Genomic DNA, 17090 nt, shown 5'->3' with positions numbered 1-17090 from the left:
CTAAATGTCAACTGGCAGCAAAGGGAAGGCAGGTAGTGCACGGAAGGAAATTTAGCCCAGTGGGGGAGACTTAGGCCATGCTGGCACAAGACATCAACAACAGCAAAAAGAAGAGGATCATAGTGGCCAAGGTGGAGAAAGGTAGTGAGATCTCTGAGTTAATTTTCCATCTGAGCAGAATAAACTTCTCAAAGAACACGTCTCACCACAAGGGTAAAGGATGAACAGTTTCAGAGTTAAGATTTAGAAATGAACAGGAACTGTGAAGTTTAGACCTGGCCAAGTCCTGATGCCCCCAAAGTTAGCTAGAGCATGAGTATTAAGAACATTTGGTTCATTCCATAATAAAACCGGGTAACCTATTTTCTCATGTCTTATTTGCAAATGGCAGTGCGAGATGAACTACATTTTGCAAACCTAGAAAATTCATAGGAATTATGTGATGCAATTTGGATCCAGATATATCTTAAAACTGGACCTGTTTTCTCCCATAGGACAACTGCTACAGGGAGCACACAGCTCTCTATCATAAGAGTCTCTTCATAAGAGTCAGGAAGAAGTTTAGATCAGAAAAAATAAGTGCTCACCTTTTCTTGTACTGTGAGATAATTTGCTTTAAACTTTGAGGGACAGACAGTGGAGGCAGAAGAGAGATGTAAAAAGAGTAGGCTGCTTATTTTCAGGGGTTATTTGAAGTGGCTTGCCTTTACCTTCTCCAGCCTCTGTGCCAGCCACAGCACTCTGCTAAAGGTGAGTGTCGCCTCAGAAAAAATAGAGAGAGGGAAGGTTTTCCGTCCTGCGTTCACTCACAGTCAGTAACAGCCCTGAGCAGCCAGAGCAGCTCACTGCTCATCGCTTAGCTCTCTTGCAGAGTTTATCTCAACTAGTGAGTGTGCAAGAACTGCAGATGACCTTGTCTATGCTGGAATTTCACCTCGCGTGCAAGCTAACACAGCCAGAAACATCCTCACCTTTTTTTCCTGTTGAGGATAAACCCTCAGCAGTCATCCTCAACTCCTCACGCAGCAAGATCTCCTAAAGATAGATGACTGAGATTACAGAGAGAGTTCTTGCAGGAGGTTCCCAGCATACCACACGTTGCAGAGGCTTTCCCCAGTTGCCAAAGAGGGCAGGGCTGCCAAGGGATGGGAGAAGGAGGCTTCATTTATGAGCTAGTTTTAGGTCATACTTGGTCCCAATAAACATTTGCTTGGCACAAGTCCCTGTTGTAAGGAATGTGAAAAACTAAGATGCCAGGGCAGTGAGCAGGATGGGGAATAAATCTTCTGAGTCAGAGGACACCGAACGCCACCGACAGCTTGGTTGCTGGTTTTTGCAGGGTAGCCAGATGCAAGCATGGCACATAGTGGGCATTGTATGTTGTGTATGAACCATCAAGGTAGGAGAAATAGTGCCCGAGAGAGTCTGTGCAAAGAGATCTCATGCAGGAGAAGAAGTGACGGGAAAGGAGGAAGGGGTAGGAAAGCTTGTTGGGAAAATGGGGGCAAGGTACAAATTACAAGAGGCAGCCCCGCTTTGCCCCATTGCCTGAAGGAACAGAAACCTTCAGTACTGCCCACCATAAGCATTCAACAGTGTGAAAGACATCAGGTTACGTTTGTGTGAGAATGTTTGTTTGGGAGAACTTTGTAAAGTAGGGCTGATGGTTGGACTCGATGATCCCAAGGGTCTTTTCCAACCTGAATGATTCTGTGATTCTGTGATTCCGTGTGTGTACGGGAGGGGAGCAGCTGAGGATTTGGGATTCTTGTTGGCTTGGAGGCCACGTTGCTCTGTCAGGCATGAACAGAGGATGTTTCTCAGCGAGACTCTGATTTCTCAGAGCTGGGAATTTGACAATAAATTAATAATCTAAAAATGTAGTTGGTATTTCTCCATGGGAGAAATGAAGCACTCCTTTTTTTTTTTTTTTTGCCAGGAGAGAACTGTGAATATTCACACCTGCAGAGAAGAAATACACAGAGTAAATCTGCAAACAAACCACACAGCTTCCATCTGGAGAATTTTTTTTTCTTCATACTGTTGTAGTCCAGCAGTTTTCATGCACATATGCATATTGCCTGCTCTGAAGACCACATACATCCATACCTTCAGGCAGCAATCTGAACAGCTGAGAATGACCAGGATTTCTTTATGAGCCTCAGCCAACACATAAACCAGTTCACCACCATTCCTGTCACAGACTCCATCCCTTCCTCACCCTCCCCTGGCATCCCAGGTAGGGAACTTGCAGAGATTGGAATCAACCTTCAGAAGCTGAAAAACCAGAAAAAGCTGTGCAGGATTTTTCACAAGCCTGCTCAATGTCATTCTGCCATCAGTCCAGTCTTCTTCCTCCTTATTTTAGGTGGACAAAGCTGGGTTTTTCTGGTTGCGTTGTGGCATGCTTGGTGCTTCTGCATAGATCCACCATTGCCTGGATCGTTCATTCATCACAGCTTTTATTTTTTTAAAACATAAATCATGAAGTGCAATGTGAGGGAAAGGTTTAAGAAACAGAAAGCAAATTTGAAGAACCCAAACTTAATTGGCTTAAGCTGCCATTTATGCAATAGGTCAGTGGTATCATTTGCAACTGGTTGGAGCAGTTAATACTGCACTAGTCTATTCAGAGTAGTCTCAGTTCTTCTCCTGCAAAATCCTGCAGCATTTTCCCTATATTGAGCACAGTGCTATAATCACACCACATTTAGATGAAGCAGGAAGGAAGAGACCTCTGGGTCTGAAGCAAAAGACCAGAGGAGGAGAATAATATTTGACATTATCTGCTTCTTTGGTCCTAAAGTTTTCTCCAGGCCATATCTCCAGCCACATCCATATGCAGAAGGCCTTGCTAGTCACAAGGAAGTCCCATAGCTAGGTGTTTCACCCATTTGCAGAGCTACTTGAATTTCAGAAAGAACTCTGAGCAGGAGACCTTTACACAGGAGTGCAGCTATCCACAAAGGCTGCTGTGACTGAGGGGTCATTGGAGGGGTTTGGCCAAGCGAGGACAGAGGCTGTGTGCCTGCACTGTCCTTCCTCCCCCACTTGTCTCCTCTCTGATGTTACAGTTGGCAGGGATTTACCATTCATGGCAAGTAGCAGAGAACCCAGCCTTTGCTGTTGCTGCCTGCTGCCCAACTTAGGCAGACACTAATTCTCTTTAGAGTTCTTTAGATTTAGGTATTACTGTAGGTTTCAGCAACACAGACACAAAAAAACCCCCCTACCACCAAACTCCACCCCATTTCAAAAACAAACCCAGACCACTGACATACACGGTCTGCATGGTCTATCCATGCCTCAAGTCTCACAAAAAAAGTGCTGAAGACTAATTTTCTTGTGGAAATTGCTGAGAGTCCGGGGTCTCCAAGATGTCACCACCCCACTGAATCAGTAGAGTGTCTGATCCATGGGGATTTTCCTTTCTGAAGGCACACTCATACAGAAAAGCCCTTCTGTGTTGCAGGGACCTGTTTCTTCCTCAAGCTGTTCGCCCTCATAGCTGCCTGCTTCTCTGCCCCAGCACCCTAGCAAGGGACTATTCAGCTACAGAGTTTCTGTAGCACCGTGCATCATGGTACTTGCACTCTGATCCTGAGGACGGGGTTACAGGACTTTAAAGTCTGCTTTTGCACTGCCCCAGATGTCCCAGATACAGACCTTTAACATTTCCCCTTCTCAAACACGCAATCTTGAACAACAAAAAAATTTCATTTCCACTTCTTTTTAATTAGTATTTTGGTGAATATACAAAAACAAAGCATCAAGGCAGCTGGCAATTGTCAGGACCTGAACCAGTACACCTTAGGAAGAGGTTTCACCTTAAAACGCTCTATACAGGAGCATATTTCACACGACACATGTAACTACTGAAGTGTTCACTAGGAAAGACACCAGATCAGCCTGGGCCAAAGTAAACAGCCTCTATTGAACTGAGTGAGAACCGTAACTGCTGATGCAAGGACTGGATTTGGTTCAGTTAGCTCCTTGCTTGCATTTTTCACAAGAGCTGCTTGTTGCCATTATTTGCCTTTCATCCTACATGATGCGGGGATGGGGAAGGGGAAGGACAGAGGGGATGTGACCATATACATACAGGTAGCTGAAGCAAGAAGCACGGTAATCTAGGGGTGTGGGACAGCCACTTTCACAAAGCCAACTACTGCACAGGACCCCTCATATTCTGCACAAATTCTAGCCCGTAGATGTGTGAAATCTTGTGTGAAGTACATAACAGCTTTTTGAAGGACTTGCTTGTTAGGAAGTGGAGCTTTTCCTGGACTGGCACTTCTGAAGGTAGGAGCACATGCGGTAGTTTCATCAGTGACAGGAGGCAGGCTTGAATATAGGCAGCGTATTGCTGAGGAGTGAGCTAGCCTTTTATTGGGCTTGACTAGCAACAGACTTTTTATCTGTGACATGTCTTTATTGCCGACACACTTAAACTCTTAGAAAATCTGCCTTGTTCTAAGGCAAGGGGTGACAGAGACCAGGAACAGATGTTGAACAATAAAATATATTAGAGAGGTCTGCAGTCTTCTCCCTTGCAGCATCCATCTTTATTGGTCACAGGAGGTTAGAGTTTTGCCCACATAGCCCTTGTTGGAGCCTTTAGTATTACAATTTACATTCAGCCTAGTTTTAGAGAGAGATTTTTCTGGAGCAAGTGTATATGGACATTTTCTGATGTCATCACAGAACAAATCAGATCACTTCTTAACTTATGCTCCAAGGATTTCTTGCACAGCAAAAGAAGGATGTGCCTCAGCTAGGAGGCAATTAAGGCTGCAGAACAAGGGACAAAGTAAGGACAAGAAGATTCTTTCCTGGAGTCATCAGCTCTGTGTGTCAAGTTTTTGGAGAGGCAAAAGTATATATGGGAGAGGTAGTGGGAAAACTTCAAATCCTCCATGGCACGAAGAGAATCGAGCAGGAAACAAACGAATGCAGTTTCACACGCTGCTTCAGGACAGCGCTGAGGACACCGGGCCTTCAGTATTCAGTTCTGCTCCAGTAGAACATGGTACCAAGGAGGACGCAGAACTGAAACGACAAGAATACTAAGTTTCTCTGCTCCCCTTTTCCTTATCCCCACCTCTTCCTCAGCCCCATTTAGTCCTACTGGTAGGAGAGAGCAACAGAAGTTCTTGATAAGCAAAGGCTGTTCAGGCAGGGGAAGCTTAAAGCTTTTTATCTGCACAGAAGCTTCACAGTGAAGAAAGAAGATACGTGCAGCCATGACTATTTGACTTGGATCACTCAGCTCGCTGGGGATTATCTGTCATGAAGCTGCTGAACCCTGAGTGCTTAAAACACTCATACAAAGTCTTTGAACTAGAAACTGAATTATCTGTCATGATTACAGTTTAGATGATTCAATACCCTTCACAAACAAGTATCTGCAAGCTGTGTTTGCTGTGTTGTATTGCTGAGATGGCAGCTGGCCACAGCAAGCTGGAAGGCCATCTAGTTCCTCACCTGTGGAAGCCAGAAATGAGGGGAACTTGTAAATGTAGTCCTGTTACTGGGACAGGCTACAGGCAGATGGGTGACAAATGAATAACTATAATCTACAGACATTTTAAATGCATCAGTTCTGTCATCCACCTCCACCCAACTGGGTGTGGAATAGCAAGAAAAGAGAAGAGGAAATAAAGGCAAATATTAAGTACTTACAGTCCAGCAGAGGATGGCAAAACCAAACCAGGCAACACCCCAGGCATGTGTGTTCATTGGTCCAGAAATAGCGTCATAACAACCCTGTAAGACATCCATGAATGAATCAATGCCAGCTTTGAGCTTGTACCTCAAGGCAACAAGCTTATCCACCTCTGAGAGACACTGAGGTGGCATGCTCCTCTCCTATTGCAATTTGGGTAGCTCACAGGGTCTCAAGAAGCCAGAGCTATGCTACTTATTGACCACTTGCAGATAGCCTACCTGTTTCTAGCTCCAAATACAAAGTAGACCCATCTCAGACACTTCAAGGACAAATTCCTGTGCCATCCACTTGCCAAGTATACGAATATAACCAGACACAGCCAACACAGAATTGATCTCCAGAATCAAGAAGCTGTGGGCAAATTTGGAAGCTTGAACACCTTCTAGAAATGCTTGCTAGTGCAGAAGTTGATGTTCATGACCCGTCAATCTGTTTGAACAGGACAAGCTGGTCTACTGAAAAGTTTGACCTTGAGGAGAACTGCTGACTCACTCACTCGTATGCACCCATCTTTGGGCTGTTTGATTTAGCTACTGTTCATCTACATGTTGGAGATGTCACTTCTTACTGGTGGGATTGGGAGAGTTTTCTTAATAGTTCTCTCTCCATCAGGAAAACCTTTATTACAACCTATCCTGTGTTCAGCTCATGGCCAGGACCCTACAGGCATTGTTTCTCCCCCAGAAACCTTTTGAACACCTGTAGCTTACAGTGGAGGAGAAAGGCTATTCACTGTTTCCTTTCCTTCCAGGAAGGTGCTTTTGACCAACATATGTTAACTGGAAAAATTGGAGAGCATCTTACGTTGCTGTTATAGTAGCCGGGGACTCCAAGCTTGCAGCCATCGAGGTTGACGGGAGATCCTCGGGCATCCATGACACAGCAATTGTGAGGCCAAGGGAAGTCGGCGTCATTGTGTGTGATGCGGAAGGCGGACATGTACTCCTGCCAGTCGGAGGGGCCCCGTACCCCACAGCACTGGTTCTGTGGGGAGAGAGAAGGGGATGGTCTTTATGGGCCCAGGTCACAGCCCTGCACATGGCTGGACCCTGCACATGGCTGGTTAGGCATTAACCACAGATTTATGGGAGAGATTTTTGAAGTGCTTGCCTTTGACAGTCTGCTATCTGATAAATGAGCAAAATGGGGAGTGTGGCAGGACTTTCTCTAAGGTTCAAGGCAGATGCCATCCTCTTTATTACCAAGCCGCCCCAAGCAGGACTTGAAATTCCAGGGTTGCAGACCATTTAGTAATTAGTGAGAGTTTTCAGAGTTATTACCTGAAGCATGAGTTTATCCCAAGTCTTTGTGACCCCTTCAGTCATCCATTTGTCATTGTTATTGTCTGGCTCTGACTTCTGATACCTCTCTAGCATTTGCTTCAGGAAGAGATTCGGAGTGAGCTACAGGGAAAAAACAGAGAAGAATGCAGGAACTATGTAAATAAGTGGCCATGTAAAGCAACAGGGGAGAATGCAGGCACTATGTAAATAAGTGCCCATGTAAAGCAACAGAGAAGAATGCAGGAACTATGTAAATAAGTGCCCATGTAAAGCAAATATAGCGTTGTGTGGGGCAGGTTTATTTGCTTGTTTCAGTGTCTTGATGGAGAACAGGAATGCTGCTTCTCCCCCAGTTTTACACACAGGAAAATAAAGAGCAGGATTTGAAGAGCGGGAGCAACAAAGATGTAGATCTTGAGCACAACTCTAAGCAGGCTCTACCAGATGTCAGATCACAGGGGATGTGCAGAAGCTATGGGTTACATTTGATATGTGGGTTAGAACTAAAGTGCCACAAGTCATTTCCCTCCCTACCAATATCTCCAATAACCCACGTAATCTTTCCCTCACTAGTAATACTGCCTGGGGCAATGCTGAAGATTTGTCTTCTGCATGTGTGATAGATTAATCACTCTGTAGCTGAAAGACTAAACACTGTATTGATGATTCAGTTAACTCACACTTATTTCCTTAACTATAAGGTTGTAAACATTTAAAAATGTTAAAAATAACAAAACTATGTTAAAAAGAACAAAGTTATTTCCTTGTTTAGAATAATTACATGGGAGACTTTCCTTGTGGGCTCTTATTCTAGCTCAGCAGTAGTCCTTTGAGTTTACACTGCACCACCACACAGGCTATTTACTACACCGAACAGGACCACCTTGTGCCCTAGGACTGCAATGTTTCCCAGCGCAGTTTCAAGAATACATGAGGAAAGAAATACTCACGAAGTCTCGGTGAGTTGCTGCCGTGATGCAAGAAGCCATTTCAAATGCATAAGTGATCAGCATCAAAATAATATACTGTGGGAGACAGACAGCAGAGTTAGTTCTTGGAGAAACAGTTAAGCAGTTTTGCCAACATTAAGCCTGATACCCTACTCAAGGCAAAGGAGTCCGGGCTATCCTAGTCTCCTCAGTCCTCTCCATGCCCCTGAACCCATGTAGCCCTTCCCTATTCTTGTTTCAGTTTGCAATCTGTTTTCTTGAAGATGTATGACTGGAATTGTTCTCCATCTCCCAGACAAGATTTCATCAGAACCTCATGGCATTAATACCACCCTGCCTCTATGGAAAACACTTCGCCTGATATGTCCGAGAGTAACATTTGCCCTTTTCTTAGTTGCATCTCATTGGCAAATTATGCTTGTGACATGTCTTTTCCTTCCACCTCCACTTGCCACCTATAAGCTTTTAAGCAAGAAACTGTTCACTCCTAGCAGGAGAGCTTGTACTTTGGGGAAACAGAAGGTGTAATTTAGGGTGTTGTTCAGATCCTCCTGATTTTGCATCATCAGATTTCCTCAGCACTTCTACTTTGTGAGGAAAGATCCTTCATGAAAACAGATCCTGAGTATCACCTCTCATGGTCTATTTCACTGTTTCTCTTCCCTTCTCAGCACAATCCCTTTAACCTTTCCCATATTCCCTTCGGAATTCTCATGTCTCTATTTCTCCTTCCACATTTTATAATGTTCTTCTCAGATTCAAGGCGTTTGTTTCCTTCTTACGCCAGCTTCTGCCACTTGTACCCTCTCTTATCTCCTATACTACAGCCTTGGGTTTCAGCCAAGACACCAAAATTCAGAGTTAAGGGAATTCTCTTCCGTCAGCTGTTTGCTGGCACATTCCCTGGCACAAGAGTTCAGATCTCTAAGTGTCTCTTGTTTAAAACAGACACCCTGCCATCCCACATTAATCCGAGAGAGCTGATTCTAGAGTTTTTGGCTCTACCCTTCATAATGCAAGTACCAATTAAGTTTCGTCACTGCCAATCTAAAAGACTAAGTAAGAAATTGTACAGACATTTGTTCACATGTTAACATTATCCTTGGCTTATCCAAAGCTCTCTGCCCCCACCCCTGTAATTTCTGCCTGCCTGCTGATGTCTAATGATCTCAATTGCACCCATATTTGGTATACTAACACATACTAATGCCTTGTACAGAAGTCATTACTTATCAGCTCCTAAACTGAATAGTATATGACAGCTGAAAGGCAGTAAGGGGTGGGGAGAAACAAGGATGTAGAACACATCCCAGCTACATCTGATTGCACAAGTGCTTCTGCATTGCTTCAGGGCAAGGTCAGGGTCAAGCCAGTCAGCTTAAACCTCCATTGTGGCCATCACCATTAATTCCTTCAACCTGGTTTGGGAGCTTCTCATGCATGTGTACTTACAAGATTCACCTTGTGGGACACCACAAACACAATCAAGAAGAACCTTTGGCTCCTTATCACTAATAAAAGCTGTCTTTGCTCAGTGGGTGATTACCAAGGTGAGCAGGGAAACTAAGGCAGCATTTTTTCAGGTTGGCAGTAATCAGTAGGCAAACTTTGCTACACTTACCACCAGCAGCAAGGTCCTGTTGGACTTAATGACTCCAACGATACCAAGTATAGACAGAGCAAAGAGTGCAAAGCCAACAAAGATGCCAATCCAGGCAGCAGCATAGATGTCATCATTTTCTGTAGCTTCCAGCAGAGGGTAGAGACCATGGGGATCGGACACAAAGAAGATGCACTCTGCTGTCAGGGCAATGCCGCACATCTGAGAAGCACAAGTTCGGGAAATCCATTAGATCAAGCTTCCCCAAAGAAATAGCAGAGACAGAAAAAGACAGAGACCACTTGCCTTTCATTCAACTTCCCACCAAACAGGAGCTACTCAACTCCTCCTCTGCCAGAGTCTACAATCTCTTGTTTTGTGCCTTCACAGAAGAATTGCAGGCAAAACTCACCCAGCCTAGACCTGAGAGGTCAGGCCTAGGACTTGAGGATGTTAAGAAAGAATTAACAGAACCTCTCCCATCACTATATGGAGGGAGGGGACTGGAAAGATGCTGGTCAGCAGAAAGGCCTGTTCCCCTAGAACTCATGTTGGTCTTGTGGATCAGTCCCTGCTGTCCCTTGCTGTCCCCTCCCCACCCAACTGATCAGCTAGCGCAGCTCTCCTTTACCGCTCCTCTCATGCTTTACTGGTTTATTTATGTGTGGACTTCACACGTGAAGAGGGATTTCATGGATGGGAACTACTGTTTTAGGAAGTGTCATACTGGAAGGAAGCCTCCACCCATACTTGTCTCACTTCACTTACCCCAATGACCACATTTCCAAAGACTAATAGACCCTGCAAGATGCGTATGCCATCATCACTTTTTGCCATCTTTAATTCTTCATGCAATCTGGGAAAAAACAAAGACAGTCTTCAGTTAGACCAGTACAATAGGCTTCACTCAGAAACAGAAATGAACCTTGAGGAGAAGGATAGACAGAACTTGCCAGCCTGGCTGTACACCTCCCACTCTTTGCTTCATAGTAGTTTCAGAGGAGAAACTTCCCTGGGTGTGAACCTGGTAACTCAAACTCTCCCCGATACTTGAGCTACAGAAGATTGGGATGACTCTGGGGGCAGCCAGTGTCTTTGGCTCCCTTTTGGGTAGGGTTTTCATCATCACAACAGTACCCATGCAAGCCTCAGCTCATGGTGTTGCACTTCCACCTGGCTAGAAACACCAGCTACACCCAGGTCAGAAGGGGATGAGTTCAATGCCCTCACCTCGCTCCTCTTCCAAAGGTGACAGTTTTACCCCAGTGTATGCTATCCACCCTGGTGGTTGTTTCATTTTGGCCAGCACTGCCACGTGACCAAACTGATAACCACAGCGGTTTAGCTGTATCCCACACACGTGGCTGCGGCACACGTCTTGGCAGCACCTTGCTAAGGATAGCCCCATCTCCCACCCATGCCGGGAAGTGGAGCTGGGCCCCCCATTCCCAGTCAGGTGTAAGGAAAGGAGGGAGCAGCTCAGGCTGCAGCTGGCTTGTGGGAACCAGGCCAAGTAGCATTCCCACCAAATTCCTGAGAGCGTTATATCCTGCAGGCTGGGGCCCGGCACCCCGTGTCGAATTCATCCCCTTCCAGAGAGAGCGGCATAAAGGCACTAGTCAGAGGTGTGAGACTTCTTGGAGAAACAAGCCCAGATGCCAGCACCAACCAAGTCCTTCTTTCAAAGGGACAGCACGTGTGTGCATGGAGAGGGGGAGGAAAAAATCCCCAACCTTGAGACAGCTGCATTTGCTGGGTGGTTAAGAAAATATAAGCTGTGAAAGAGAGGCTGAAGCGGGCTCAACTTGAGCAGACAATAGGAAAAGCAGCTTGAACACCCCTCTTCTGCCAGAGTACCTGCACTAGTGCCTTCTCTTGCTGGGGTTACTGACTCTGGGATTCTTCAGAGAAGCTGTTGGAAAATAAGTCCAGACACAGCTGTCAATGAAAGGAACAGAGCATCGTGGGACCTCTCTAACAATGCCACTTTCAGCCTCCTCAGCAGCTGCCATTTTAGGGTAGGCAGGACTTCCAACAGTGACAGAGGGAAAACCAGAATTTCCTACCACCCTTTCTGCATTGATTTGAGGATCTCCAGTGCTCTCACCATCATACCAGCAGCAGAGCACATAAATATTTTCCCATGATAGCATGAGCGGGGATGGCCATTGTTTCCAAGGTGAGAAGCCATTTTTATTCCTGGAGAAGTGTTTGGAGGCTACCTAATACACTTGAAGCTGTATGGCGCTCTATTTGTAAATGGCAGGCTCAAGAGGTCAACTTGAAACTCTGTCCCTGCCAAACTTGTTGACCAGCCATCATGCCCAGAGGACCACATAAAACTGCCTTGCAGGTCAAATCTGGGTCTGGACAATGTTCGGCCATATGTTGTCTACAGTACAACACTGCAGAGTCTGCCAAAGCTGAGACAGACACTGGTCCTCTACTCATCTGAAAGCTGGAGAGACCACTGCCTGGCTCATGGATTTTTGTGCTGCAAATTCCAGAGATTTTTGAAAAGCCTTTAGTTATTGCCATCTAAGGGACATCACAAATCAGGGGGCAGTCCAAAAAGCAAGGAGATCTTCCCTGCTCAAACGCAAGCACATGAACTCTGACTACTACATGGAAAAGCAGCTGCCATGTAGATAGCAGGGTTGAGTGTGCCATGTGGCTAGCACAACAGATCACACCAAGTGTGATTAACAAAGTCAAAACCCTTTCCTTAACATTGCAGAAACCTCCTTCTCCTTCCCTTTCCCTCCTTCAGACCCCCCTGCAGTGTAATGACAGCACTCACACCTTGTACATGGGCTGCCTACCCAGCCCATGCACTTGCCTCCCCACCAGCTGTCTCACTCTTGCCTCTCCTTGGGCAGGTATTACTGCAGTCACACCAGTCTGAGAAAGCAAACCTCTTCTCCTGGGGCAAGCCCACCTCCTAGGCTACCATAGCTGGGAGGAAAGCTAGACACAGTGACCACCACACAGATATCATCTGGACAGTGTCAAGCTTCTAGGTAACCTCTCCCTTACATAAGTCCAATGGGATTGCAGGGCAGGGGGAAGCAGAGAGACCAGGAAGAGGAAAAGCAAGGAAGAGCCTTTACTGTAGCTCTAAAACTAAACACTGTAATGATGTTGCTGTATTAATATGAATTCTCCCTCTGCCTCCAAGAGATTGGCACCAGAGTCTGTTTCTCAGCATCCACTTCATTCCCCTGTGCCATGCGTGGCAATCCCTTGCCTGGTCCCTTCTCCATGGTTGAGGGTCCAGTATCAGCATCATGCATGAGAGACGTGAGGGGGTGTGAGAGACTGAGGAGGTGCTCCAAGGCCGTAACAACAGCTGGGCAGCTGGGGAGCCGACCCCCCAACATGGCCCAGAGGAGAAGCCGCAGGAGATCTGGGGCCTTCCACCTGCTGCCTGCTCCTCCCGCCTCGGAAGAAAGCTGCCCTTGAGCAAGAGCAGCTTGTGTGGCACTTGGCGCTGGCGCATGACTACAGAGTCAGGAGGCAAACCTTGGCCGGCTTGCCCAAGGCAAACTGCATGCAGGTATGACTCAGAACCGCCCTCGGGTGTGACACAGGTGGGCAGTCCTCCTCCCAGCGCCCAGAGAGACAGGTGCCAGCAAGTCCTGCCCGTGGACACAACTCAGTTTGGAGGTAGAAGAGCCTTCCTTGCAGGCTGGTTTAATTTTATGCCCCAAATACAGTTTCCTGGGGCTTCAGGGAAATCCCTGAGGAAACCAGGGCTTCAGCTGCAACCATTATCCAAAATCTCCACATGAGAAGGCAGTCAGGGCCTTGAGCTTGCATGGACCTGGGGTTCCTCAACACATTCCGGTCACCTGGCAATTTAGCTGTGAGCCATCTATATCTCCAGTATTCAATTATCACTACCATAGACTTTGCTCCATGCTCCAAGTAGCTTTGAAAATGCATCTGTTGCTCCCCTTGTACCACAAAAGCCTACATCCCCCTTGAAGCGCATCCTTCTTCCTCTTCCTTACACCCTGGTCACAACTGAGACCGCAACTTCTCCCCTCTCCTCTCCCCTCACACCCCCAAAACACTCCTGGCACTTATTGGGGTCCAGCTGAGCCTGTCAAAGCCTGGGAGCAATGGTAGCCCTGCCTCCCCCTGTTCCTCTGCAAGTTGCAGATAGTTCTATTATTTCCATGCCCTTGGATCTTTCCTGACCTCTCCTCCCTTCCTCTACTCACAGTGGCTCCGTGAGACCTGCAGCACAACTGTGGGAGCTGAAAAGCAAACTCCTTTCTGCAGAGGCTGGCTTCTGCCCTTGTATTTTAGGTGACAACCGCATGCAAGCTTTCAAAGGAAGCCCTGCTCACAGCAATGCCTGGATTCAAGCAGGATTCAGTCCCTGTTGTGCATCCCTCACACACATTGAGCTGGTTGATCTTTCGAAGCCTCCACAACCTCTTTCTATAGACTGGGACACGATTTCAGTAGCCTTGCAGATTAATGTCCTCTGCTTAGCCTAGTCCTACTCCATCTCTCGCCAAAAAAGCCAATGGGTAAGAATAGGTTTGGCGTTGCCCTATGCAGGAGGGGGTCCCATTTTGATTGCCTTGTGTTTTGTGCCAGTTGTCATGGTGGAGTCACAGCAATCTGACCAAGGAATGTCCAAAAACACCCCCGTGAACATAATTTGTTTCTACATCCTACTTTTGGAGGCCTCTCAGTGTGGCAGTGGGGCTTACAGGGGCTTCACCTCAACCCTTTCTACCCGTCTTGCTTCAGCGTTCCTGTGCAGCGTGTTGCATTCTCATCCCCTGGTGTAAGGAGGCAGAGACAAGAGATGCATTTGTTTTATTGTTCATGGGCTCTGCAGCCTTCAGACGCCTTGGCTGAAGGGCTCCACACCACTCAAGCGCAACTAAACAAACCCAGCCATTCAACGGCAGAAACCCGCTCCTTGCCCGTACCTGCCCCCAGTGCAGAAGCCCAGGCATCGCACCTCCTGCCCCCCATGCTCACCCAGCCCCGGCTGGAGAGCGTGTCTCTACAGGCAGGAGCGAGATGCCTGGGCTGGGGCGCTGCCAGAGGGAAGCCAGCAGGGCGGAACTGCTGCCGGAGGTGCTGTGCAGCGGGAAGCCTCCGTGAGCCACAGACCTGCCCACACCCTGACCTGCTGTAGGGTCTGATGCATCGAGACTTGAGGGGCCAGACGGCCATAAACCTACTTTTTTTTTTTTTTTTTCCAATTGGTTTTAGTGGAAAATTTAGCCCCTAAGGGGCTTAAAAAGAAGTATCCAAGTGCTTGGGACATCTTCAGAGTTAGACGGTTTTTAAGAGGATACAATTAAATACGTTATTGATGACTCACTTGGACTCTGCTGTAAGAAGCCAAGTGTCAATTCATCATTTGTTGACTTATTTTAAAGCAAACACCTCCAGCACACACAAAACCACATACTCCTCCTGCCCTGCCGGACTTTCCCCATCGCTCCACCGGCCACGGAATGCAGCCGCCTCTAATAGAGAACAGCTTGTGCGCCAGGAGTCAAGCACACTCAGAAAAGGAAGATCCAGACAGTCCTTTTGTGCTACCAGGGGAGAAAAATAAAGCAAAACCAAAGCTCAGCATCAAGCAGGGGTCAGAGACTAATTAAGTTTCCTTTCAAGAGAGATTGCTATGAAATGAAGCCTGTGTGAACCGTGGAGTGGCTGGTAAATCATCATCAAGCATAATTACCTCGGAAATAGAGCTGGGAGGTAGGTTTTTCCTCTCTCCCTCATTAGTTCAGCACAGCCAAAACAAGAGGGGGCTTTTTTGCCTTTCCTATTTTAACAAGTGAGTGGGAATTACAAGATTCATCTTTCTCTGCAAAAAATTTTTTTTTTTTTTTACACCCAGATATATTTGCAACAGATCTAATTTTCCCATTCCCTTCTCCCCAGTCTTTAGGAGAAAAAATATGAAACAAATTAAAACAGCCATAGAGAAGACACAGGTTGAGGTAAGAAAAATGAAATACTTAATAATCTTCTGCAGTTAACCTTATCCAGGTACCAGACTCTCACATACTAAACACAGCCCAGGGACTAAAATGAAAACATTAAACGTAAAAGCTTCCTTTTCTCCTAACAGACACTTATTGCTCACACGCCTCATTAAGAGGAAGACGATGACCAAAGCAAGGCACTCACCCTTCCCTTCTTGTGATGCTTCCCAACAGAAATCCCGACCCACCTTCAAAGCCAAAAAAGTCCCTTTCTCCCACCTCTGCTGGGCTTTAAAGAGCCCAGGTTGCTTGAGGAAAGTGCTGTGTGATTGGTAGGGTGCCCATCACATGAGGAAAACTTTTTTTCTAGACAAACCTGTTCCCCTCTGTGATTCTTAGATCGCATCGGAATGCCGTTGTGCCGAAAACAACGCAGCTTTAAAGAATTTCTATTATTCTCTCAAAAGGGCGGATGAATGACTCACTGGTACAAGATACTTGAACTTTAGAGAGCATGGGCAGGTTGGAAGGACATAAATATAAATATAAGGATTTTTTGACTGCTGTTTGGCATGGGCATAAGAAGAATGTACTGACTAGAAAAAGAGAGGAAATTAATGTTTTCATTTAATTACATTGCATGGGGAAAATCCAGTGGTTTGGGTTGGATCTACTTTCTTTTTATTTGGCTTGGGATTTCATTTGGAAAGAGAAGTGTAGGCGTTGGCTACTCTGCAAGACACTGGATAACATGAAAAGTGGGGAGATTGTTGCATTTCCTTGGGCTGGATTTTTACACATTCAGTTTTATTAAGACTGAGCAAAGTCAAGCACAGACATATATATTAATTGGCCTGTGATGAACTGAGAGGGGCTGAGGCTAAGGAGCACAGCAGAAAAGGAATGCCTCTCACCTTCCTGTCCCTCAGCCATTGCAGTACAAGTCTGCCAAAAGTCATGATTCCCGTTACTGGAGCCTTGAGTAAGTCTCTGGCAAAGGCGCAGGTGCTTGTGCTCGGTGTTCTTCATCTGCTGGTGCAAAAACCAGCCACATGAATAATGGACTTGGGAAGGGTGATGGGACCTCTGTGTTTTTACAGCCCTTCACAAGTCAGAAGCAAGCATCAAAAGACTATATATATATATATCCTTGGTAGTCATCCTTGCAAATATCTTGTGAGAAATAAGTGACAACTGCAATAGCTCTAATGTTTTATGGAACCACTTGGTACTTGGAGACAGCTGAAGAGAGATCCATGAGCTCTCCCATGAGATCCCCATAAGATTTCACCCTGAGGAAAGGACAGTGCTTTTAGCATTTCCAGCTCCATGAGGTATCAAACCAATAGGCAAAAGAAGACCCAGTCATTGCAGCCATCCTGATCTAGTAGAGAGGGACAAGAAATTTGTCACTTGGGTGCTCAAGAGTAGGGATGAAGATTTGTCTAAATAACTCAGACCTGCTTGCCCATTATTTGTGCCCCCTACAACATGTGAAGTCTATTTTGGTGCAGTTGCTACCCCATCTTTCAGCAGTCCTGGGGAGAAAAGGCATTT

General features: G+C 46.2%; 1 protein-coding gene across 1 annotated transcript; it reads right to left on the bottom strand.

The window, feature by feature from the left end:
* Positions 1-3711: 3711 nt before the first annotated feature.
* UPK1B (uroplakin 1B) lies at positions 3712-15795 on the bottom strand. The gene is made up of 8 exons (XM_074816788.1): positions 15739-15795; positions 10330-10417; positions 9583-9783; positions 7962-8036; positions 7009-7131; positions 6533-6712; positions 5683-5766; positions 3712-5049 (listed from the first exon to the last, which is right to left on the bottom strand). The coding sequence occupies exons 2-8, from the start codon at positions 10396-10398 to the stop codon at positions 4999-5001; spliced, it is 783 nt and encodes a 260-aa protein (XP_074672889.1). The 5' UTR covers positions 10399-10417; positions 15739-15795; the 3' UTR covers positions 3712-4998.
* Between the last annotated feature and the right edge of the window lie 1295 nt (positions 15796-17090).

This window comes from Strix aluco, chromosome 2, assembly GCF_031877795.1.
Source record: "Strix aluco isolate bStrAlu1 chromosome 2, bStrAlu1.hap1, whole genome shotgun sequence".
NCBI classification, from domain to species: domain Eukaryota; kingdom Metazoa; phylum Chordata; class Aves; order Strigiformes; family Strigidae; genus Strix; species Strix aluco.
The sequence above is the reverse complement of the archived record's forward strand: the minus strand, read 5'-3'. Positions and strand labels throughout refer to the sequence as shown.

Bases quoted from the DNA above. Each gene is read 5' to 3' on its own strand.
- UPK1B (XM_074816788.1), bottom strand. From the start codon at position 10,398: ATGGCAAAAAGTGATGATGGCATACGCATCTTGCAGGGTCTATTAGTC. The intron at 8,037-9,582 runs GTAAGTGTAGCA...TGTCTCCCACAG, and splicing joins ACAGGACCTTGCTGCTGGTG to TATATTATTTTGATGCTGAT. The intron at 5,767-6,532 runs GTAAGATGCTCT...GATGTCTTACAG, and splicing joins CCGGCTACTATAACAGCAAC to GGTTGTTATGACGCTATTTC.